General features: G+C 38.4%; 6 protein-coding genes across 6 annotated transcripts; 3 read left to right on the top strand and 3 right to left on the bottom strand.

Moving 5' to 3' along the window:
- LOC18772912 (rho GTPase-activating protein 1) lies at positions 2,020-7,398 on the bottom strand. Its single transcript, XM_007207367.2, has 5 exons — positions 6,627-7,398; positions 5,887-6,007; positions 5,533-5,652; positions 3,289-3,519; positions 2,020-2,841 (listed from the first exon to the last, which is right to left on the bottom strand). Exons 1-5 carry the CDS (start codon positions 7,058-7,060, stop codon positions 2,296-2,298), a joined length of 1,452 nt encoding a protein of 483 aa, XP_007207429.1. The 5' UTR covers positions 7,061-7,398; the 3' UTR covers positions 2,020-2,295.
- Positions 10,681-12,046, bottom strand: LOC18774322. Its single transcript, XM_007205901.2, has 2 exons — positions 12,003-12,046; positions 10,681-11,363 (listed from the first exon to the last, which is right to left on the bottom strand). Exons 1-2 carry the CDS (start codon positions 12,003-12,005, stop codon positions 10,803-10,805), a joined length of 564 nt encoding a protein of 187 aa, XP_007205963.1. The 5' UTR covers positions 12,006-12,046; the 3' UTR covers positions 10,681-10,802.
- LOC18772899 lies at positions 13,827-15,092 on the bottom strand. Its single transcript, XM_007208562.2, has one exon. The coding sequence runs from the start codon at positions 14,646-14,648 to the stop codon at positions 14,097-14,099; it is 552 nt and encodes a 183-aa protein (XP_007208624.1). The 5' UTR covers positions 14,649-15,092; the 3' UTR covers positions 13,827-14,096.
- LOC18775501 (peroxidase 60) lies at positions 16,322-17,953 on the top strand. The gene is made up of 4 exons (XM_007208517.2): positions 16,322-16,552; positions 16,781-16,960; positions 17,104-17,263; positions 17,355-17,953. Exons 1-4 carry the CDS (start codon positions 16,322-16,324, stop codon positions 17,792-17,794), a joined length of 1,011 nt encoding a protein of 336 aa, XP_007208579.2. The 3' UTR covers positions 17,795-17,953.
- On the top strand, positions 18,460-19,291 carry LOC18775456 (putative germin-like protein 9-2). Its single transcript, XM_007207044.2, has one exon. It carries the CDS (start codon positions 18,662-18,664, stop codon positions 19,289-19,291), a length of 630 nt encoding a protein of 209 aa, XP_007207106.1. The 5' UTR covers positions 18,460-18,661.
- On the top strand, positions 23,560-24,189 carry LOC18774020 (putative germin-like protein 9-2). The gene has a single exon (XM_007208557.1). It carries the CDS (start codon positions 23,560-23,562, stop codon positions 24,187-24,189), a length of 630 nt encoding a protein of 209 aa, XP_007208619.1.

Below are 24,215 nucleotides of genomic sequence, written 5' to 3' on the forward strand. Positions count from 1 at the left end.
ACATACAAGTAAAAGCTTACAAGCTGCCAGATTACTTTCACCTTGGTAGAGGTGTGGGCCCTCCAAAAAGTATCCCAAATGCGGGAATATGGAGATGCAAAAGAAGAAGCAGTACCATTGGTTTCTCTCAAGGCTCTTGCAACGTGTTAAGCACTTCGTACTAAACTGCCATTTTTAATCAATGAATCCAACAGCTTTCTAGTGTTAATTGGAATTGCACGAATCAAATCCACCTCTTCTGCCAAAAAACAAGTTGCAAAGTGCACAACCGTAGTTTAACAAAATGCAGACGTCTGCATAAGAGCAAAATTATATATATATCAGTCCACGATGTCCTTTAAGGTACCTTACAAATTTATTTTTTTTAACGATTGAAATCATTTATTTTTTAGGTCTTCATTCATAGATCATCCTTGCAAAAACAATTAAATTTAAATAACTTAATTGAGTGGCCAAATGATATTGGATTCAAGTGATTTTTTGTAGAAATAATCTTTGAATGAGTATCTACAAAATAGACAGTTTGGATTTGTGAAATATAATGCGGAGTAGGCTCTACAAGAGTGTCCCTCAAATAAGTACCTCAATGAAAGCTCTATATATATATATATACACGGGGATATAAATAAAATGGATGACTAGGGAAAGGGATTACTCATTTTAAATTATTGCATTAGATATAAAATAAAATTTAAAATTGAAATGAAATTTAAAATAAATTTTTTCAGTATTTGAAGTCCACCCTTTTTTTTTCCCCCTCAAATAGTAACATCACACGTAGATTTTGTTCACATAAAAGCTTAATATTTTTAAAGTTTAATTAAACAATTTGCACTGAAATTTCAAATCTAAATTCATCCTTTCGAATTTAAAAAGGATGGATTTCAAATATGAACCCACATTTTTTTTTCACTAGGCTAGCCCTTGTTAATTATGAACTTTATGTTAAATCAACCAGGTGAATCTACACTTTAAATTGTATGCGTCATACATCAAATCAGTAGTAGAATTTGTCTTAAATTATATTTGTTCACATACAAATGTTGTAATTTCATATATGAGACATAAGAAATTTCCTCATAAATGATAAGGGTATTGATTTGCGAGACGTGGATGAGATTGAAAGGTTCTTAGTTGTTACCACGTCTATATTGTTCTGTCACTGTCCCTGTCCTAAGCTGCTGCCCATGTTCTGAGTAGTGAATATCATGTGGATTTGTAACGAATCTTTGAAGAAAAATCTATACCACAACATGTCATCTCTATATTTTCTCTCGAAGACGAAAAATCTAAATCTAAATTGCCTCAAAAACTTAAGTTATTAAAGAATAAGTCAATGATGTATATTACGCCATTCTAAATCCAAAACTCACTCTAATTACCTTTTGTTCAAAGAAAGGTAAGGATAGAGAAGTTTTAAAGGAGCCATGTGCAGATAGAATGAAGTGCAAAGATATAAAATAAGGGATTGAAAAACATAGAGGGTAAGTGAATACTATCATGTTGGGTTGTCGCGGTGCAAAGAGGCGTTGGCATGGTACTAGCCACTACTTTTTTATGACAATGTTTGGCTCCCATCACTCAATAGTGATGGCTCATCTAAGTATAGACAACCATCTCCAAGCCGTTGGGGTTTATTTGATGCAGACTATACTTCTTTAAAACGTAGCAACTAGTGTTCTCGAGAGTTCCATAATGGGGTAGATTTTATGTCGTCCTGGTATGATTTTCTTTCCACGTGATGTGTATTGTTCACTGGCTATATACATTTCAGGTCCCCCCTTCTCATTTACACATTCCAGACAAATCAAATTAAATACCATTTGTTTTTCGTCGATTGTGAATGAATGATTGATAATGTTAACGAGTCCTACAATACATCAACGGCCAACAATCATCCACAGGTGCATAGACAACTTATGCTATCATAACTTATCTTCTGACATAGTTTTTAAAATGAGGAATTAAAGTAAATAAATTATATTGAATATAGGAAATCTTGGCGTCTAAGGAAAGTGATTGCGGATCCACAAGTCACACCAACAAAAGTAAAATGAAAGTTTAATCATGCATACATCAGAAACACAACGGAACTCCAATAACAGTGTTAGTGATAGATACTATCAGAGTGTCATCCATGAAATAAGAACAGGTTAAGCAGACCACACAGCCAGACAGAAAACATACATCAACAATCACAAACTCTTCCCACAATCTTGCAAATCAATCAAACTTATATTCACACAATGCCATAGATTCAGTTAAATATCAAACTGGATAGAGCTTTAGCTTTCTTCACCGCCAGGCTTCAATCCGCTCCATCCTTGAATCTATGCGACTCAGATTGCTGATACCCCTATTCTTCTCAACAGTCCCTGTTCCCCATACCACAGGCTGGTGATCACTTGTGCTTTTAGGCCCCATTTTGAAATTTGAGATACTCGATTCACCAGGTTTGTTCTTTGCAGATTCGCCTTGAATTTCCGCTGTTACGCTGTCAACTTGCGCAGCAGTATCACAACACCCATCGCCATCAACCAAGCTTATCGAACTGCTAGCCTCTCTATTGGTTAGGTTATTGACATGATTAGAGTTAGATGAACTTCCCAGTATAGGTTCTTCAGTAATCAACGATTGCTCTTTCTCTTCATTATCTTTGCCAGTATCTTCCCTGCAGGACTGTGAAGGGCTCTGGTGTCCATGCTCATCAGAAGGTTCTTCATAGCACACAGGAGGCTCTACCACAGCATCCTTCCTTTCTCGCAGTGTCTTCAAAATAAGCGTTTTGAGGAAGTTCATCACTTGGACTGCGTACATCAACGCAGTCAAAGGATCTGCCATCTGAACCCAAAAAAAGAGTCAAAATATGGCAATGATAGCAAACGTAGTCAGAAATCATTTAATGATTTTTCTATGGTTGGAAACTTCAAGGTTCCAAACCAGAGGGGGTGGGAGGTGCCCCACTGATGCTGTAGCCTGTATCCCTTTTTATGTAATATAGTACAAAATTTAGTATACAGCATATGACATGCAGCTTCAACCATTGAACAAAAGGAAAATGAGACCTTCACTGGAAATTAAAAAGCTATATATACACTAAACTAAAGAAACAAAAAGAAAACAGACTCATACATGCAGTATTCAAATCAGCGATTGGGTTATCAGAAAATTAACATGTGATCTTTCAGAAGAAATAGTAACTATGCTTGCCACTGATATCGGTATGGAAGATGCACTCTTCATGGGAAAGGAGAAAAAAGTGAGAACAGAAAAACTATGAAACCAAACCTGCGTCATGTTTGGTGCAAAAACCATGGCTATGTTGCGTGCATTCATCTTGTTCAGATGTTCCTGTTGGACAACATCAGCCATAAGGTTGATGGCCCAATCCAGTAGGGAAACTTCAGTGGGAGGTAGAAGCCTCACAAGCTGCGAACAGTCCTCCTCTGTCTGACATCGCATTACCTGCTCAGGGGATAGAGAATCCAGAACCCCAGCTGGGAGTTCCCTAAACCAAGCCTAAATAACCAAATTACACATCAGGTGAATGTATCAAGAATCAAGACGATGCAAGATGAGGTAAACAACAAGAAAGCATTCTATTCTAACGGGTGCTCAAATGGATCATGGATGCATACACATGAGACTCACAACCACAAGAAAAGGAATAGAGATGAACATTCAAGTCAAGGAAACCCATAAGTCCTAGCATTTTCACCAAAATCCAGAATAGGCTTCACAAGAATATCCTCGTGCACCATGAGAAAAGGTTACTGAATAACAAAGTTTGACTTGTAAAATAAATGACATGATGAAATGTAATGATTAAAAAATGTATGTGCAAATGAAAGGAAAAGAGTAATTGCAAATCTAACAAGTTTTGGATTTGCAAACAAAACTCTGGACCTTAGTAGAAAGGGAAGTGGGAGAGAAGATATAGAGAGAATAAAGATTAGGAAAACAGAAGAAAGGAAGAGACGAACAAGAGGGAGCCAAGCCAATATGATTTCATTATCCTGTAATTCAAGTTGAATCATAACCTATTTGTAAGGCTGAACTTAGAACCCCCGTCAAAATCAAATTCCTTCGTCAAAATTCTAAAAAAAATTAAATCACTGATAAAATCCTTAATTTACTCTGTAATCAAACCCCTAAATGGGATAAAAGTCTGTAGTAATAATTCTTTGTAGGATCTTCACCATTCTTCCCTGGACTCCTACTACAGGAACTTGACTCTTGCGAGTTAAAATGGACATGTGATACTGCAACTATCTAAACTTCAAGAACATTTTCAAGCACTCCCATTTTTTGTTGATGAAAAGGTACAAAGGATGGTGACAATTCATCAACTACACCTGGAGTTGATACAAGCACAACAAAGGAGGCTCAAGGGTGCCTCAATAAAAGAAAGATCATGCTCACTTGTACCCCGTGTTGTTCCATCCTCGATTGTGGCAGATTTGTGCTTGTGTCATGCCATAGTTGAGTTCATTATGTTCTTTTGGCATGAGCCTATGTGGTTTTTTCTTCTTAGATAGCAATTGACACATTTGAGAGCAGAAAACAGTCAATTGAGGCACAGAAACAATGAATACAGAAATACAAAGGAAATTCCCCAGCCCATTTATCTTCCCTAAACCCATTCTCCACAACGAAACAAAGTATTTCCGAAAACAAATCAATTCCCTGTGAAATGTTTCTCTAAGGGCTCCTACAAGAGATTCTCAACACCTTATTGGAATCTCACCTGTTAGTGCCAGGACCATACTACTTTGAAATGACAGTATGCCAAACGGATTTCTCTCCTAAGGAAAGATCCACAATCACTTCCCTAACAAAGTCACATTCCTCTTAGTCAGATTTGCAGCACGGCACACACAGAATTCTCTTCTTTTCCTAGGTCATGAACCTAATTCTGACTTCACCAAATCCTCCTCTTTACCTTCTCCTTGACACAATCTCACCCAAAGTCCCTGACTTGGAATTTATAGAGCCAGTCTGAAAATCCCATTAAATGAAATCCCATAATTAACTCCCTCATAAAAACAAGGATAAAAGTCTGAAAATAGTTAACAATCATTCTCAGGGCCATCATCACCAGGCCATTACTTTGGAAACTAAATTCAAAGCAATGTCAAATATGCAAATTTCAAAATGATCTCTGACACAAACCAATGAATGCACATTTACCCTTATACATGTTGATGCCAAAAATGAAATGTCTTATGCTTTTCATGCAACACTTGTGCCTGCCATGAAATTATATCCAGAAAAAAATAAATTAGAAAACAAACAGGCCATGAAATCAAGGGAAAAGTAATATCAGAGAAGGGGGCAGTGTGGTGTCAGCCAACAACCTCCGACAATCAAGTCAAGCAAGAAAATTGTGAGGAAGTAGAGAGGCAGAGTCCCCTGTATCACTATCATCATTCATCACTCAAATCAGGTTACCTTCACATATTTCATGTGGACAAGCATATGCCAAATATAATGCAAGACAAAAAGTACCAATCATAAATTATAATGACCTACCTTGATCAAACCTGCCAAACAGTGTATATCGATGCCTTCTGGTACATCTCCCCTATTTAATTGGTCCCTTACATGCTCCTCTTGACTGTTTTCTGCATTAATTCTGAAAATCCCTTCTGCCTACATTTATAGTTTTACAATTTGAGAAAATGTCAGGGACAATAAGTCAACATCTTTATAACCAAAAATGTGGAAGCAGAACCACCCCATATCACACGGACAATACAATGAATCAGAATTACAGAGTTACGTTAATTCTTAACTATTAGGATTGTGTACCATAATTTATGTCAGCATTGCAAGTATTCATGACGTGAACATAGAATGCACAGAGAGAAGGGAAATGCAGTATACCTGAAGGCCTCCTTCAGCATATAACCGTCCTTGCATAAGCAAGAGAATTGTTGGCACACTATTCCCTCTAGAGTCGTATGACAACTGCATGGACTCCGTGGATACTCCAAAAACAGTTGTACTACATATTAAAAAAATCAAAATCAAGAGAGGCAGTAATTATAGCAATTAAATGACACACGAAATTTTTATTTTGTCACGAAACAAAAACTGTTATCACAAAAACTACCAGGCTTTGAGTTTTTGAGGAACAAATAGTGGATCTGATCTAATGTTGTAAACAAGTTTGTAAAGGTGCAAATTAATTTCATTCATCTGTGATGATGAGGAATGTGATGAAATTTGCAATTGTCAAAGACGTGGCTCATAAACTGATAGGCCAAACCAAGGAAGTTGATAGAACATATATCAGGACAGAAAAAAAACTTGAAATCATCTGTAACCTCACAACCATAAATATTGAATCGCAGAAACACATGCACTAATTGAACTCAAGAAATGCATTGCAAAAACCTAGTCAGGGAAAATAATTACACCAGTTATCGTAGACAGAAAATTCACAGCAATTCCACAACTCAACGCAACCAAAACCCATCAATCAAAACGAAAACTTTTTCAATTACATAAATTGGGTAAACCCAATAAACACCAAACATAACATAACAGTACAAAACCCACATTCACATTTCACACAAAATCACAGCGGAACATTCACCCCGACCCGAAAAAAAAAAAGTTACCTTGCACTAGGAGCCCTCCTGGGGACTTCAGGTTCAAACTCCACAGGCAAACCCAAGAACCCATTGAACCTATCAAAGGTGACATGCGCCACGTGGCGCACATTGGTTGGCCAGCCAATCTCCATAGCACAAAGCTCCCTCCTATCACTCTTGCAAGGAATCAAAGATTTCCTGAAAAAAGTTACAAGCAATGCCAAGAGAGAAAGCTGTTCCCTTCTCCGCTTGTCACGGTCGTCCACCTCACAGTCAGTCACCGCAGACTCGCAATCTTCTTCTTCGCTAGGGTGGGGCGCATAGGATAAAGAAGATGGGGGTGCGCACGATAAAGAAACAGAAGAAGAATTAGAAGGAGGAGGAGAAGAAGACGAAGAAGAAGAGGAGCCGGCTCTTGGGGAAGAGCAGAAATGGGAAGGGGAATGGAGGACCTCAGTCATGGCTGGCTATGAAAGCAACCTTTTTCTTGATTGATTAAAAAAAGCAAAGAAAGCGTTTTCAAGATTACTTCTTTGCTTTAAGGAAAGAAGAAAATCAAAAACAAATGCTAGAAAAAGCCTTTGGTGTTGTTGAAGCTTTTACACAGAGAGAGAGAGAGAGAGAGAGAGAGAGAGAGAGTTTGGATTGGAAGGGAAGAAAGGGTCTTTGAGCAATGAGCAATGTGGGACGTGAGAATCATTAACTGAAATAAATATGTCCTTTTTTTATTTGGGTTTTTTGTGACTGGTTTTGGTGGCGTTGAACAAGAAAAGCAAGCAGCAGAGACAGAGAGAGGAAGAGAGTTGTATTTCGGTTTGAAGACATAAACCGAATAAATACGGTGGGGCCGAACATTAATTAATGTAATTAATGATAATTAATTCAACTTTAGAGTATTAATTTCTACAGGTGGGTTTTAATTGACTCTCACCACACCGTTTTGCTTCTATCTAGTGGTGTAGTGGGATTGGCCGGCTGCAGGTATTTGGGTTTTGAGATGGACGGCTTAAGTAATTCCTCCTTGAGAGGTGACGTGGACGTGTTGATAAGGAGGAACTCTTGTTTATTTCCGCACTTTGTTGAAATACATCAACTAAATCTCCTCCAATCACCACCACAAATGAATTCAGTAAATTTCAAGAGCTCATTTTTGGCTCATTCCGTTCATCGATTGAGATGGCACTCTTTATATATTTTTTTTAAATGCCATTACAAAGAAGAGCTTTTAGGGATCTCAACATTGGCAATTTCATAACAAATTGTCACATTTATTCGTTCCAAAATCATCTGTACAAAATATTGAGCAAATCTAAACCCATTTAATCACTCAATTAGATATGAGTGTTATTTTATTTTTATTTTTTTAAGCATCGTGTTCATTTGTTATTTTTAGACACAACTAAATATCTAAATGATTTTCAATTTGTCTAATTATTTTGTAAGGATAATTTATGAACGAAGAGTTGAAAAGTAGACCGATTCACATCATTGAAGTAAAAATTTGTAGTGTACACAAGGTGTTACTCATATAAAGGGAGAACTCTTAAAAGGTAAAAATTTCAAAACGCCACAAATTATCTTTAATAAAAAATAAAGATTGCATATGTTGATTAAGTCAGTTGATCAAGTCGGTGTACCTTGCAACCATGTTCAACTCCCCTCCCCATGCTTTAGAGTAATTTAGAATATTGATGGGTCAAATAACAAGTATAATAAAGATTGAGAATAAATTATTAAATAAAAATAAAAGAGTAAAATAATATTATTTCTTATTAAAATTTAAAATTTAAAAAGGAAAAAATAGAATATTATCTCCTATCTTTATAGGACAAGATTAAATTAAAATACACAAATAAAAGAACCTCACCTACTGGAAGCAGTTACTCTCATCAACTCCAAATTATTTCTCTCACCCTCTGTTTGGATGAGGGAAAATAATTCGGAATTTAGCTAAAAGTCGGGAACTTAAGAGGAGAAATTGACAATTTCCTTATTTAGCAACTTAAGCTTGAAATTTATTAAATGACATGCAGAAAAAATCATGAAAATTGGGGAATCAAATTTTCGAGTTTAATTTCTACCAAAATAGGCATCATTTCACAATTTCCATAGTGTCATTTATAAAATTCGACATACATAAATCCAAACATTGAAATCTTCAATTGCCAGTATCTAAATTCCGTCATTTTAGGAATATATGTAATTTTCAATTCCTTCATTCAAACAGACTGTCAATTATTTTATTTGGGCTTTCACTTCGTCCTATATTTTCTGTTATATTCCTTCATTTCTTGTTTTATATTCAAATATTTAAAAAAAAATCTTTTTACAAATGTCTATATAACAACAACAACAACAACAACAACAATAATAATAATAATATGGCCATTAGCACACGCGCGTGCTAGAGAACATAAGAATTTTTGTAGAATATAAAAAAAATAACAATAAAAAAAAATTAAGTGAATAAACTAAAGAAGTTATTAGTAGAGTATGTTGGAGTGAGATATTTCAAGGTAGCAAATTTTGGCTCTTCAAATTCTCACACGGTCCAGTCTCTTTCTTCTGGTTTGATAAGTTGAACACCAAACCTCACTAAATTTTTGTTTCTACCTCTACCATCACCATGGGTCATTCGCCAAATTTACAGAAAATTAGTCAACGAGGGTGGTTTAAGATGTTTGACCAAGAAATATATATATATATATATATATATATTGAAAACATGGACGGCATACATATTTGTAAAGAAAAACTTCATTCAAATGGTTGTAATTCAACATCACAAAAATGGTACTGCGTAATACATTGTATGAAGAAAAGGTTTTCTTGATATAATTTTAGAAACTACGTCACAAACTTTGGCTACGGCCAAGATGAGTTTATATAGGGAGCAAGAAAAATAATGGTATCCTATCAAAGATTATCTTTTTCTTAAAGTCAAAACATGGTCATTTAAAGAGAAAAAGCATAATAACTTGCCTAATAAAACTGAAATGATGATGAAATGAAATAATTCAATTAAACAATAATGATAGTCACTTCAATTGCATATAGAGTGGTATGGACTTGTAGTATAAAATGCGGTAAAAATAGCCTTGTTGATAATGAAATCTTATTATCAATTTCCTAATTATAGTTTCGTAGCGTTTTTCTTTCACAATGTTGAAATAGATTCCAACTTAGACTTCCTCCTCCTTTTACTCAAGTTTCAAACCATAATGGGTTTAGTTTTGTGTTTATTAGGCATAAAGCCAACCCGCACAGTTTTATGATTCTAGAATAGAGTGGTTTGAGGAATTACAAAATATTATTAAAATCTCAGAGACGGCAACGATTTCAGCGAATCAAGCGATTTTAGCACGCACGAAAAGAATTTCAATGCTTGCTTTGTTAGTTGAAAAATCGTAGTATAGTTACAAAAACTGTCTATTCTTTGATGCTTGTAATAGATAAGACATTATGTCTGTCGAGTTCATTTTGACGATCAATAAAATTTCCCTCGTATTTTCGAGGTTCTCTCAAAAAACTAATTATAAAAAAACAAAATTCATATAATGTTAGGCAGATGATCTAAATTTAGGCAAGCTAATTATTCAAGTTTGACTTGGGGTTGTTTAATTTAAGAATTACATGTGTCACCATTGACCAGCATGCTTTGGCGTGCTTCTTTCCTTTCGTGTGACGTGTGAGTGAAAAATGATTATTATACTCACTTAATGGACAAGATTATTCTTTGTATGGATATTTTGGAACAACCCTTTTCTTATCTTTTGGATCCGTAGGTCCCACCCCAGTATCATTCAGCTGTAATGAAACAAAACTTATATTTTCAACGCCAAACGACCAAGCCCGTTGTTCTACGCTCATGGGCTTGCTACGTCTGAACTCCCGGTTTTTCGGTTTGGGCTTGGAAACTTTCGTCTCTAGGCCCAAAGTTTGGTTCAATGAACCTTTGCCACGTCATTGTCCTTTGTGGGGCCAAAGGGAAAAAAAATCAGGTATAGACAGTCGTACTACTCCCTCTTTCGTGCTTCTGATGTAGCCAAATTGAAAAAGAAGTTGAGATTAATATTAAAAATTTACAAAGAAAATGAAAGGACTTGCTTAGCACTTGTTCAATTTCATTACATTTTGCATTTTGGAAGCACTGATGTAACAATTTAAGCTTAGCATGAAACCATACAAATAAAAATAAAACTTCTAAACTCCAGTAAGAGAAATGTCCATCTTGGACTTATTTTCCTGATCAATGACTTCGAGAAAAACCGGATCCACGGTGATGTGACTATCCACGTGGACCTTAAACTTATGATCCCACCACAAAACCCTGGCGGTACCAGCGATATCCACGGCAGCGTCAAGCACCATCTCACGCCTCGCCGCGTCAGCGATAAAGCTAGCGGCGTGGTGGGCGAGCTGGAGCCCGTCCAGCCGAGCCGGGAGCTGAAGCAGCTGGGACGACTTGGCCGGCTGGGAGCCGGCTTCGACATCTGCCGAGCCGAGAAGTGCGCCCTTGTAGAAGATGGACATGGTGGTGGAGGAATACTGGATGGGCACCACGTTGGGGTTGGTGACTTGGACGGTGAGGATGAGCTCGGCGTCGAGGAGCGGGAAGTTGAGCTTAAAGGAGGTGAGCTTGATTGAGACGACGTCGAAGGTGGGGTCCTTGGGCTTGGAGGATATTAGAGCCGTTGTTGCTAAAGCCGACGCCGCGCCGATTATAGCTGAGCTCCAGCTCCAGTCGAGCTTTATGCCCATGGCCATGGTGTTTGGACGAATTTACTGAGAAAATGGGGCGGCGGAGTTGAATTTGAGATCTGAGGATTTGAGTTGAGTGTGTGGTTTTAATGTCGTTTTGGAGTTCAGCTTTGGAAGAGCAGCAACACAAAGCGAACAGGTGGCAGTGGAAGATGACGTGTAGCAGTAATAAGTCCTGATTCTAACTTGTGTTAGATTTTTTTAGGATAAATTGTCGAATGCTCCCTTCAACTATATTAACTGTTGAAATATCCATCTTGAAATATTTTTTCAGTGAATTTAACCCTCAGCTATATCAACTGTCTAAATGTGCACATGATTCACTGTTTAATTAAAATTTAATTTTTTTAAATTTAAAATAATTAAATTGTTAAAACTACAAAACTGAAAAGAGGGAAGTAGCAGAGCTTGACCGACATTGGGGCTTTTGGGGCTGAGAATCTGACATTATCCCTCATATTATTTCTTGTTGGATGACCATTTTTTCTCTTATTAAAGGTTAAAAGAAGCTGTCTCAGAGCTTCCACAAAGGCTTCATGAAATTCTTATGTCCAACACATTCTGGGTTTCATTGGAGGTGCAGTGGACAATGGGTTTCATTATAGCTGAGCTCCAGCTCCAGTCGAGCTTTATGCCCATGACCATGGTGTTTGGACGAATTTACTGAGAAAATGGGGCGGCGGAGTGGAATTTGAGATATGAGGATTTGAGTTGAGTGTAGGGGTGGGCATCGGGACCGGAAAACCGGAACACCGAACCGAACCGGTGAAAAAAAACAGGAAAAAAAATCGGTTGACCAAAAAAGTCAACAAACCGGACCGGAACCGGACCGAACCGGTTCCAACCGGTTCCGGTTCCGGTTTTACATCTCTCCGCACCGGACCGGACCGAACCGGACCGGTCATATATTTTATATTTATATTTTTACAAAATTTTAAAATCTAATGCCATATTTTAACTTTTATAATCACTAATTTTCCAAGTTCAACTTCAAAAAATTTCTAAATGTATGAATTGGATTATTTGTTCATTTTTAAGCTAAAAAAATAAGTTATTTATTATAATTTTTTTATAAAAAAAATTTTTTTTTTTTTAAAAATTAAAAAATTAAAAAATTAATAATCCGGTTCAAAACCGGAACCGGTCAGAACCGGACCGGAACCGGTTAGAACCGAACCGGCCGGTTTTTGAAATTTTTTTTGCCTAAACCGGACCGATTAAATAATACCGATTTCGGTTCCGGTTTGAGGTGAGAACCGGACCGAACCGGACCGCGCCCACCCCTAGTTGAGTGTGTTGTTTTAATGTCGTTTTGGAGTTCAGCTATGGAAGAGCAGCAACACAAAGTGAACAGGTGATGTGCCTTATATGTGCACACCCGCATCCATCTAGCACGAGGCCTTTTGGGAGCTCACTGGCTTCGGAGTCGTAGGAACTCCGAAGTTAAGCAAGTTGGTGGCTAGAGCAATTCCAAGATGAGTGACCCACTGGGAAGTTGCTCGTGAGCTCCCAGAAACAAAACCGTGAGGGCAGAGAGGGGGGCCCAAAGCGGACAATATCGTGCTACAGCGGAGTCGATCCCGGGGTGTGACAATTTATTTATTTATTTTTAGTTTAAAATATTAGGCAATATATGTTTAATTATTTTTTTCCTCAAAACCTTCCCTAGGCCACAGCCCAGGGCTAGTTCCGCCCTTGGTGGTTGGGGGTGGGTCTTTGTGATTCAGCCACCGAATGAGTAGGGGTAAGAGCAAGTCCAGTGCTGTTGGTTTGCCTGGGTAGCAAGCGGCCTAGGCCCATCTTTTGGGCGCCAGCGCACAAAGGCAAGACTAGACAATTGATGGAGGCCATAAACCTGGGCAGGCCCAAAGATAAATCTTGCCTGGGGTTGCTGACGTCATTGACGATGTTAGCAACTTAAAAAAAAAAAAATTAAAAAATAGAAAAAAAAATACCAAAAATTTTAGAATTTTTATATATATAAATACCTAGTCCTATTTTTCACTTCTCATGCCAAACATAATGGTTTAAATATAAAAAATATAAAATAAAATAAAATAAATAGTAAATTCCCTTGCTCTTGCTATTTGGGGATTCAAGTGAATAGTGGCAGCCCTTGCCTTATCTTTGCCTTTCCTTAACCTTTTGGGATGGACTTACTCTAAAGGGCGTGAAGGGTTGGAGGTGGAGTGAACGTGCTGAATGGAATTTTAGTTTTTGTTAATTTATTTTTATTTCTTATGTTTATTTTTATTTCTCACTCTCATACTTCAATATTAGGTTTTGGCCTTGACATTATAGTAAAAATAGTTGAAAATTAAAATATTATATGACTTAATTTTTTTAATTAAAAAAATCTGATCTTAATCTAAGTATACACTAAACTCACGACAAGTCTTATCATACTTAAACCAAGTGCATTGAATTAATTTTGACTTAACCAAATTACCAAATTAGTGCGGATGAACAAGCAACCTTCTCTCGGTCTATGTTCTGTTTCAACTTTTGAATTCAAGACCTTAGTAAGCTCTTGGATTTATATTGCGTTGCATAGCTTTCGAATCCGGACTTATTACACGCTAACATGTAAATGAAATACTAAAGTGACACAAATAATAGTTTGGATTCCAAATTGGGAACCAACTACAGCACACAACAAAGCCAGCAAGAAGCCAAAATACCTTTAGAAAGAAAATTAAAAACACTTATAATTTCTAAAAAACATGGGAACTCAACTCAAGCAAGAAAAATCTCCATCTCCAACTTATTTTCCTGATCAATGACGTCAAGAAAAACTGGATCGACGGTCACGCGACTATCCACGTGAACCTTAAACTTGTGATCCCACCACAAAATCCTCGCCGCCCCAGCAATATCCACAGCCGCGTCGAGCACCATCTCCCGCTTCGCCACGTCAGCAACAAAGGTAGCGGCGTGGTGGGCCAGCTGGAGCCCGTCGAGCCGCGCAGGCAGGCGGAGCAGCTGGCATGACTTGGGCGGCTGAGAGCCGGCTTGAACTTCGGCCGAGCCCAGAAGCGAGCCGTTGTAGAAGATGGACATGGAGGTGGAGGAGTAGTGGACGGCTGTGATGTTGGGGTTGGTGACGTGGACGTTGAGGATGAGGTCGGTGTCGAGAACTGGGAGGTTGAGCTTGAAGGAGGTGAGATTGATGGAGATGAGGTGGAAGGTTGGGTCCTTGGGCTTCGACGACAACAGCGCTGTCGTCGCTAAAGCCGACGCCGCTCCGATAATTGCTGAGGTCCAGCTCCATTTGACCTTTTTGCCCATGATATTTTGGAAAATTTACCACTCTATTCGGAGCTCGGACCGAGACAGCTGAGATTGAGGGTTTGAGCTGAAGCGACTGTCGTTTTTCGAGTCTAATTTCGGGATGTGGGATGTTGTTGAAAGGCCAAGACAAAGTGGACAGATGGCAGTAGGAGATCGCATATAGGACAATGAGTAATGTTTCGTTTTTTTTTATTTTTTTGGCGAAAGGTAATGTTTCGTTTTTCATTGGGTTGTATTTGCGGCCACTCCAAAATTTTATGTTACACAATAATGTCATGGGAAATAATTATTGTGTGTCCTTTTTTTATATTTAATTTTATAGGAATTTTAGGATTGTATTCATAATTCAGTTTAAAAAGTCACTAGTCACAAAGGACTAATACAACTAATCATAAATGGCCATTACAATAACAGAGCGATCTAACATCAAATTTAAGACAATCTGATGTGTCTCCACTAATGATCACACATGATCGAAGAAACTCTGGCATAGACATCTCAATTAATATTGCAAACTCAGAATAATAAAAAAGACATAAAACTTGAAAAAACAAGCATAACAATACAAATAAAACTCTCACAAATGAGAGATGAAAAGTTCTCACAAAGAAGAGATGAAAAGCTCTTACAAAAGGAGATGTGAAAACTACACAGAGAACCCAAAGAGTCTCTGTGACTTATTCGGAACAGAAACAAAACCCCAAAAAGGATGATGGTGGAGATCCGATGCTGAAACGCAGGTAGAGATCCGACACCGAGACACAGCTGCTTGTGATGGTTGGAGGAAAATCTTAACAAAACAAAGACAAATAGGGAAAACCTTTTGTCTTTGACTAAGGGGAGAAGAGAGGGAGGAAGAGAAGAGTGGAGAGGGGAGGAAGAACTATGGCTTCCCCCCCCTCAAAATGAAAATGGCTCTAGGAGGGTTTTTTCGGAAGAGACGGGACTAGGGTTTGGGAGAGAGGGTTTTATTCATTGGGTGTGTGGAGGTTTTGAAGACTTACATTAGCTTATTTTTAACCTTTTAATTCAACAACGTTGTTAAGTGTAATTTTGACATGATTTACTTAATACGTGTAATTTGCAAGTAATTGTATGCATATTATCTTAAATCTTATACACAATTTCTCCTAAGTTACCCTAAATTAATCTCTCCAAACTAAGATAAAGATGCAAATCATGAAGAAAACAACAAATCAGCAGACATTTTAGATGATTCAGCTCATGCAAAGAAAAAAGAGTTCACAGATACAAAAACACAAAAGAAAATCCCCCCCGTCATGAAAGTCCACATTGTAATAATTAAATAAATCAAGGATCAGCTGATCCAAGATTTTAAGCATTAGAAAAACGCTACCCCTTGACCTTGCCCATTTTCTAATTCTCATAATCTAATATTAGAAAATTCTTTGGCTGTTCTTTGAGATGTATTTTACACAGTCCACTATACAATGTATATATATTGTTACATGACAGCACGTTTAGAGAGGCAACTTAGAACAGCTTGTCAGTGGAGAAGAAGATGTGCAAACCATACCACTTGTAATAGTACCAAACCACGTTTCCCATCGAGAGCTTCCTTCTTTCCTATAAATGGAAAAGATGTGCTTTGTTGTTCCATGCATATACTGTTCATCAATTAGTGCCTCTGAACTTAAGTTAAGATCAAGATGAATATGTCTAGCACAGCTGCAGTGGCAGTAGTAGCAATTGGGCTCGTATTTTTGACCTTCGCGGGCCAGTGCTCCGGTGCTCTGGAGGTAGGATTCTACCAGGGAAAATGCGGCCGGTTTGTAGATGTTGAAGGTATTGTAGCCGGCATAGTCAGGACAAAATTTTTCAGGGATCGGACAATTGCTGCTGCCCTCATCCGCATGCAGTTTCACGATTGCTTTGTCAATGTAAGTCTTTCCTTTCTTAATAGTAAAACTAAGGTTTATACTCTATTTGAATCACATTTACTGATCACGTATGTAATATGTATGGTATCCGTATGGACTCATATGAGGGGGATTCGCTTCTCTTGTGTTGGAAAATAACGTGGTTAGTAAATGTGATCCAAATAACAGGATGATCTTTTTCTTTTATTTCCTACTGCATGAGCTAATGCTTTCATATTTTTCGAAAAGGGATGTGATGCATCCATTCTATTAGATGGAAGCGCCAGCGAGAAAACTGCTCCTCCAAATCTAAGCGTACGGGGTTTTGATGTCATTGACGCTGCAAAGACTGCCGTGGAAAGTGTATGCCGGGGAGTTGTCTCTTGTGCTGATATCATTGCCATTGCTACCAGAGAAGCTGTTTATTTGGTAAGCAAACCCTATATTTTTCTGTGCAAATTTTGAGTTTGATGGTTTTATATGGAATCTAACATGACTACATCAGCTTCATTAGTATAATTAAGCTTATACTGATTAGTTCATGGTGGTGAAATTTGATTATGTACTTTCAGAGCGGAGGAGGGCGATACAATGTTCAAACAGGGAGAAGGGATGGCTTGATATCCCTTGCAGCAAATGTTGACCTCCCAGCTCCCTCAATATCAGTGCCTGATTCAGTTGCAGCATTTGCTAGAAAAGGACTCAATATGACTGATATGGTTCATCTTCTTGGTAAGTTGGTACTAAAAAAATATAATTCATCTCTTTTTTTTCTCTTAATATTCTTGTTCTTAAATTTCTGCCCTACTGCTTGATGATGTAGGTGGTCACACTGTTGGAGTGGCACATTGTTTTCTCTTCCAAGATCGGCTTTACAATTTCCAGAACACTGGAAAACCTGACCCCGATATGAATGTAGCGTTACTAGGACGGCTGAGACGTATCTGCCCTCAAAACTCAGCAGGCACCAATACTACTAATTTGGACCAGAACCCTCAAAGTTCGTTTATTGTCGATAACTCGTTCTACAAGGAGATAGTAGCCCGTAGAGGAATTCTTCAAATTGACCAAGAGCTAGCTTTGGACCCCACAACTCAGGCCACAGTGACCGCCTTAGCGAATAGCGGTACTAACAGCTTCGCCACTAAATTCGGACAGGCCATGGTTAAGTTGGGAGCAGTTGAAGTCCTTACTGGCTCACAAGGGGAGATTAGGAGATCATGCCGGGCAGTTAATAAACCTGGTTTTTTAACTTTTAATTGAGGAGATATATCATATTTCCGTTTGGTTGTTTTGTTGTTTTTTATTTTGATCTGTTCTGTCTTCATGTTTTGGTTCTATGCTTTCACTTGCTTTGCAATTGTCACTTATCCCTTCAGTTACATTTTGTGGACAACTTCTAGCTTTAGCTAGCCTTGTGTATCAAGACAGAGATTGTCTCCTTAGTTTTGGCATAAAACAAGTTTGATGTTAAGCTGGAACAGGCATAACTTAACCTTTCATATTGTTGTCAAGAACTAGGACATGCGCTCGAAGATGTATCCGGCCTACTTTCTTGAAAAAATGTACACAGCAGAGAGAGGTGTGAAACCAGACCATATGCTCAACTGAATGGACGAAGATCCAACAAAGTTGGAGGTCTAATCATATACTTCTATTCTATTCATTTTAATGTCTAGTGCCGATGAAGATGAGAATAAGTTAAAACCTTCTTGGTATTTTATTCGCGAGAAGAAACAAACAAATTAACAAATAAACAGAACAAGGTCCAAGCATATACTTCTATTCTAATATTACATCTTAATATTTAATGTTGATCAGTTGATGAAGATAAGCAAAAGTTGTAATATTTGTTGGTTTCGTTTTCAAGAAATATAACAAATAAACAGCTATAAAATGGCAACTAAAACAAGGAAACATTACATAGTAATCTTCATCTCCAGTTCACATCTGCTGCTAGGCCTGCAGGAATACATTAATATATCCGAACTTGCCTTAAGGTTTCTTTAGATTTCACATAACCCTCACCCTATAAATATTGTCCTTGTAGAAGCATAAACATCTCATAACCTACCAATTTTTATCGCAATACCTAGCACAATTCTACTTATTCATCAAGTTTTTCCAACCATGGCCTCAAGGACTTCTAACCTCAAATTCTTCTCACTACTAATCTGTTCGATTGCCATTGTTCAGATGGCGACCGCTGGAGACCCGGACATTATTACTGACTTCATTGCTCCTCCAAATGGAACAGTAGATGGAAACTTCTTCACATACACTGGCTTTCGTGTTCTTGTTGGAGGAGGCCCTCCTCCCACAGCTTTCACGGTGTTGAAGGCAACCCTGGCAGAGTTCCCTGCTCTTAATGGGCAGAGTGTTTCTTATGCCGTCCTTCAATTCCCATCCGGCACTACTAACCCACCGCACACTCATCCTCGCTCCGCTGAACTCCTTTTCCTTGTTGATGGTACCCTTGAAGTCGGTTTTGTTGACACGAAAAACAACCTCTTTACCCAGACTCTGCAAGCAGGTGATCTGTTTGTGTTTCCTAAGGGACTTGCCCACTTCCAGTACAATGCTGATTCACAAAACCCAGCTCTAGCAATTTCAGCCTTCGGAAGTGCAAATGCAGGAACAGTATCAATCCCCAGCACCTTGTTCACCACCGGCATTGACGACAATGTCTTGGCTATCTCCTTCAAGACAGATGTAGCCACCATTCAAAAGCTCAAGGCTGGTCTTGCTCCCAAACCATAAAACATCACAGAATTAATGAGCAGTAGTTTAATGTCTTTGTTGCTCTTTTTGTTGTTGTTTTATTTGCTTTGAATAAGCACCCAAAACCATAAGGTGTTGAAAGTTCTGTATTGCATTTTTTGTCACAATTCATTTATTGCCAACTATGTGAGCACACTTCCCTCTAATATTTGTTGTTAATTTGAGAAGAAAGCTCACTTTTCTTTATGCCTGTTGAACACAATTTTCATATAGAAAATCATGCGGTAACTTTTTGTAATTTTACACTCTGGTATAAAATTAAAAAGGAGGAGGAAGCTAGGCAGAGATTATTACCTTAAATTCTTAAATACAAGAAACGTACGTATACAATGCCACTTTCACATTCTCCACATCCCCTGCTAGTCACCAAAGTATCTATGAAATATTTCGTCACCGAAAGTGGAAAAATTGCCATGAAAGATCTTCGGAAACTTGTAAAAATGTTGTTAAATGGTTTTTACAAGGAGAATTTTGTCCCTAGAAATATTAGTTTATGAAAAAAACCATTTGAGAAATTTCATCAAAACTATTGCCATAACTACTTCTCTCCACTTCTACTGTGCAACCAAAATTAGTGGGTAATGTCATTTTTTTTAATCATCATCACTAGACATATAATCGTATAAAGTCAATATTGTGTCGATGCAAGTATTGATGACAGGACCCGCTTCGGAATTTTCCGGAAATCGAAGTGGATCTCGTCTTTGTTCCGACATCATCCCGATGTCGGGCCCACTTACTAAAAACCGAGACTCTCTACCAAAATTTTGGCAGAGTCTCCCTTGTAAATTAAGCAAACCCAACAAAAATTTCAACCTGTAAAATACATAAAATAATCTCAACCAGCAGCATGCTTTCATAATACAACAAAACATATTAAATGGCCTCCGGCCTCACAAGTAAAATCCAGCATGGGCGATAACAGAGCATCTATTGAATTTAGTTTACAACAACAGTTGAGTAGAAGAAATTACTCAAATCCTAACTAGGGAAGTTCACAGTTCGAGCTTCGTACACCACTTGCACGCTTTCTAGGGCGACTATTGACTGGGGAGCGCAAAACAGAAAACATGTGAGTGGACAAAAACAAGATTTGCATTTAAAACAACATAGTAACCCCACCATATAAAAGTAATGCTCAAGACATGCAGATTCACAATTCATAATTTAATTGCTCAAAAATATATTTCATTAAAAACTCTTTAAAAACACAACTCACTTCATCCATAAACCACATTCTCACAATCTTGCTGCTCCTGCCAACCCACTGATAAACTCTAATTTCTTCACTCTCATCACACTACCTAGGTACCGGGGAAACAATCCAATCGAGGGATCGTTTAACTAGCCCGCAGGATTTTCAGGTGCTATCCTGCGTCTAGGGATGAGCGGTCCAACCGGGGGACGAAACTCCATAGCTCACACACCGGAACATCCAACGCCATATATAGCTCCAATACTAAGTCCATAGCTCACACACTGGAACATCCAACGCCATATATAGCTCACACACCGAAACTCCATAGTGCGCAGACTGGATCATCACACACCGGAACATCCAACGCCGCATATGGAAAGTGTCTCACACGCCGGAACATCCAACGCCGCGTGTGAGACTGATAACCTATTCTTCCCACACTCCAAAACATCCAACGCCACGTGTGGGAGGTCTAATCATTGGGGAAGGTACTTACATAGTGTAATCATACAACTTTTCTCAACAACCCCTCATATTCAAGTTCCTCCACAACTCACCTCAACAACCCAAGTATCCCACCTATAAACAATATATATATATAACTCTCCCAAAAATCCATGTAAAATATACTCTTGATACCCAAATATGCCAAACCCACAATATATTGCCAAAGCACTATACAAACATCAAATTCAACCCATGAATATAATATATTCAATAAACCATTAAAAACATTATGCATAAATCTTTCATCAATAAAACCATGCATATGATTGAAAACAAAGTCCACTCACAAGTACTCCCAAGCTGCCTGACCGCGAGAGGGTCCTGCCTGCTGAGTACGTGCAGTCGGAGCACATATTTTGAGATACGAACCTTAATTAATATAAAATTACTTCGAAGTGGAAATCACAAATTAAATACTTAAACCCCCAAGTTCCCAGTACGTGTACGTTGAACGAGGTATCCTAAGGTCCGATTACAGGTTTAGGAATCACTTACGATTGTACGGTTATCGCTAACCCACAAACTTTGAATTATTGAATTGGAATATCCGGGGCTCTGATTCATGATCCGTGAAGTCTTACACGGTCCTAGGAATACCTAGAACAACGTATTTTAATTGAAAAAAGATCCAACGGTTAGAACCTATCGAACCCAGATAACGCACAATATGCGAAAATCCGTTTGATAGTCAAACGACGTCAGAATTGAGATCCGTGAAATCCTACGCACTCGTGACAACCTAAGGATCTCATTGGGACAAAGTGCAACTTCACCACCCTCGCCCACGGGCCGCAACACGAGCCGACAACGCGTGGGTGTGTAGAGTAAATTCTGGTGACGGAAAAACTCCACACCCGAGCTCACCCTTCCTACCCTAGCTTCTACTCGAGGTCAGGATCACATCATTCAACTACGGGGAGGTCCAATTCGAACGGCAACTGGCCGGAATTTCACTTTGAAATCTGGCCAAACCTAGGTTTACAAAATTATTTCTACACATCAAATCGATCCAAACGTATCCCAAAAAACAGCTAGAGCTCAAAAAATGGATGAGAAACCTCACCTTATTCACCGGGTTTGGGCGGCGGAGACGATGGCGCGACGGTTGCGATTCACCGGTTCAAACCAGTTGAGATCGTGGCCGGGATTCGTTGAGAGGAATTGATCGGGACGTCGAGGGGAATTGATCGGGACCGGTGGCGTCGATCGGGGTGGCCGGAAACGGTGGCGGGGTGGTGGTTTTTGGTTCGGTGAACAGTAACGGGGGAGGGGGAGGTCGCGTGCAGAGAGAGAATCGGGAGAGAGAGAGAGAGAGAGAGAGAGAGAGAGAGAGAGAGAGAGAGAGAGAGAGAGGTAAAATTGAAAAAATATCAGATTTTTATTCTAACCCTTTTTGAAATAATTACAAGTTTGCCACTGAATTACTTTTGATCGCCAAATCTTCGTTCCAACTCCGATTCAAGCCTACCACATGTCTATGAATTCGTCTCAGTACAACCTAGCCAAAAATACTAGTCACTGCCCCAAAATCCTTCCGGATAAATGATCAATTTACTCCTACCCCAAGGGTAAATTTGTAATTTCACTTTAAATGAATTAAAATAGGAATTAAATTTGGAGTCGGGGTGTTACAATTGAGATGTGTATATAAATTTTTCTTTTTGGAATAAGTTATTCTTGCATATGTGTCAAACTATAATTTGCATGAACAAGAAATGACTCATTCCATAGCCTTAATTCAAGGACATGGAATGGGTAAAGTCTCAGTATAGTTCTCAAGTTCAATCGAAAGAAAAGGTATAATTATCTTAATACTCAAGTGCTCAACTATATAATTCTGTATCTTTCTTGGTAGTTCTTTAATTTGTTTGAAAAGTAAGAAACAACTTTCAATCCAATTTCTCATTGTTTTGCTTATTTTTCTCAAACTTGGGTTGATTCCAATAAAATTATCATCCAAATTTATTTATTTAGTTTTTAAATTTAGACGTCACTCAACTCGGTTTCTGTTTCTTATCCAAATTCCAAATGCTTTCATTACCCAAAAAAAAAAAAAAAAGTAATTCAAATCCTTTCCAAGGCATTTTGAGTTTGTGGGAGAGGGGTAATCCATATATATGTCCATGACTCCATGGACTATATATTTTATGTACCTGCAGCTGTACCATGTTCTGATTAATAGAACTTAGGCATGCAGATAGTCTATATAACTAAGCAATGTAAAAATCTGTGTAATTGTCTAATTAAGTTCAATGTATTTTATGCATAAACGCAGGAGAAGTAACAAAGAAAAATAACAAACAACATCTGTAACACTGGAACTACAACAAGAAAGCAAAGCATCATTGTTTTCATCTCCAATTGACATCATAGGCCTGCAGCAAGAATATATTCATTTCCCATTTGCCTTCCGCTTAGATTTGACTTGAACCCCACTCTATAAATCCTATCCTTGTAGAAGCCCATTACCTCATCAACCTATACCCAATATCTAGCAATAGTTTCATATCACATTTCTGAAAAAGTAATCAAGTCCTCAACCATGGCCTCAAGGACTTCATCCCTTAAATTCTTTTCACTACTAATCTGTTCGATTGCCATTGTTCAGATGGCGACCGCTGGAGACCCGGACATTATTACTGACTTCATTGCTCCTTCAAATGGAACAGTAGATGGAAACTTCTTCACATACACTGGCTTTCGTGTTCTTGTTGGAGGAGGCCCTCCTCCCACAGCTTTCAATGTATTGAAGGCAACCTTGGCTGAGTTCCCTTCTCTTAATGGGCAAAGTGTTTCTTATGCCGTCCTTCAATTCCCATCCGGCACTACTAACCCACCGCACACTCATCCTCGCTCTGCTGAGCTCCTTTTCCTTCTTGGTGGTACGCTTGAAGTCGGTTTTGTTGACACAAAAAACAACCTCTTTACCCAGACTCTGCAAGCAGGTGATCTGTTTGTGTTTCCTAAGGGACTTGCCCATTTCCAGTACAATGCTGATTCACAAAACCCAGCTCTAGCAATTTCAGCCTTTGGAAGTGCAAATGCAGGAACAGTATCAATCCCCAGCACTTTGTTCGCCACTGGCATTGACGACAATGTCTTGGCTATCTCCTTCAAGACTGATGTAGCCACCATTCAAAAGCTCAAGGCTGGTCTGGCTGCCAAGCCATGAGGATATAATTGCAATCCATTAACCTG

This window comes from Prunus persica, chromosome G6 (genome assembly GCF_000346465.2).
Source record: "Prunus persica cultivar Lovell chromosome G6, Prunus_persica_NCBIv2, whole genome shotgun sequence".
Taxonomy (NCBI): Eukaryota; Viridiplantae; Streptophyta; class Magnoliopsida; order Rosales; family Rosaceae; genus Prunus; species Prunus persica.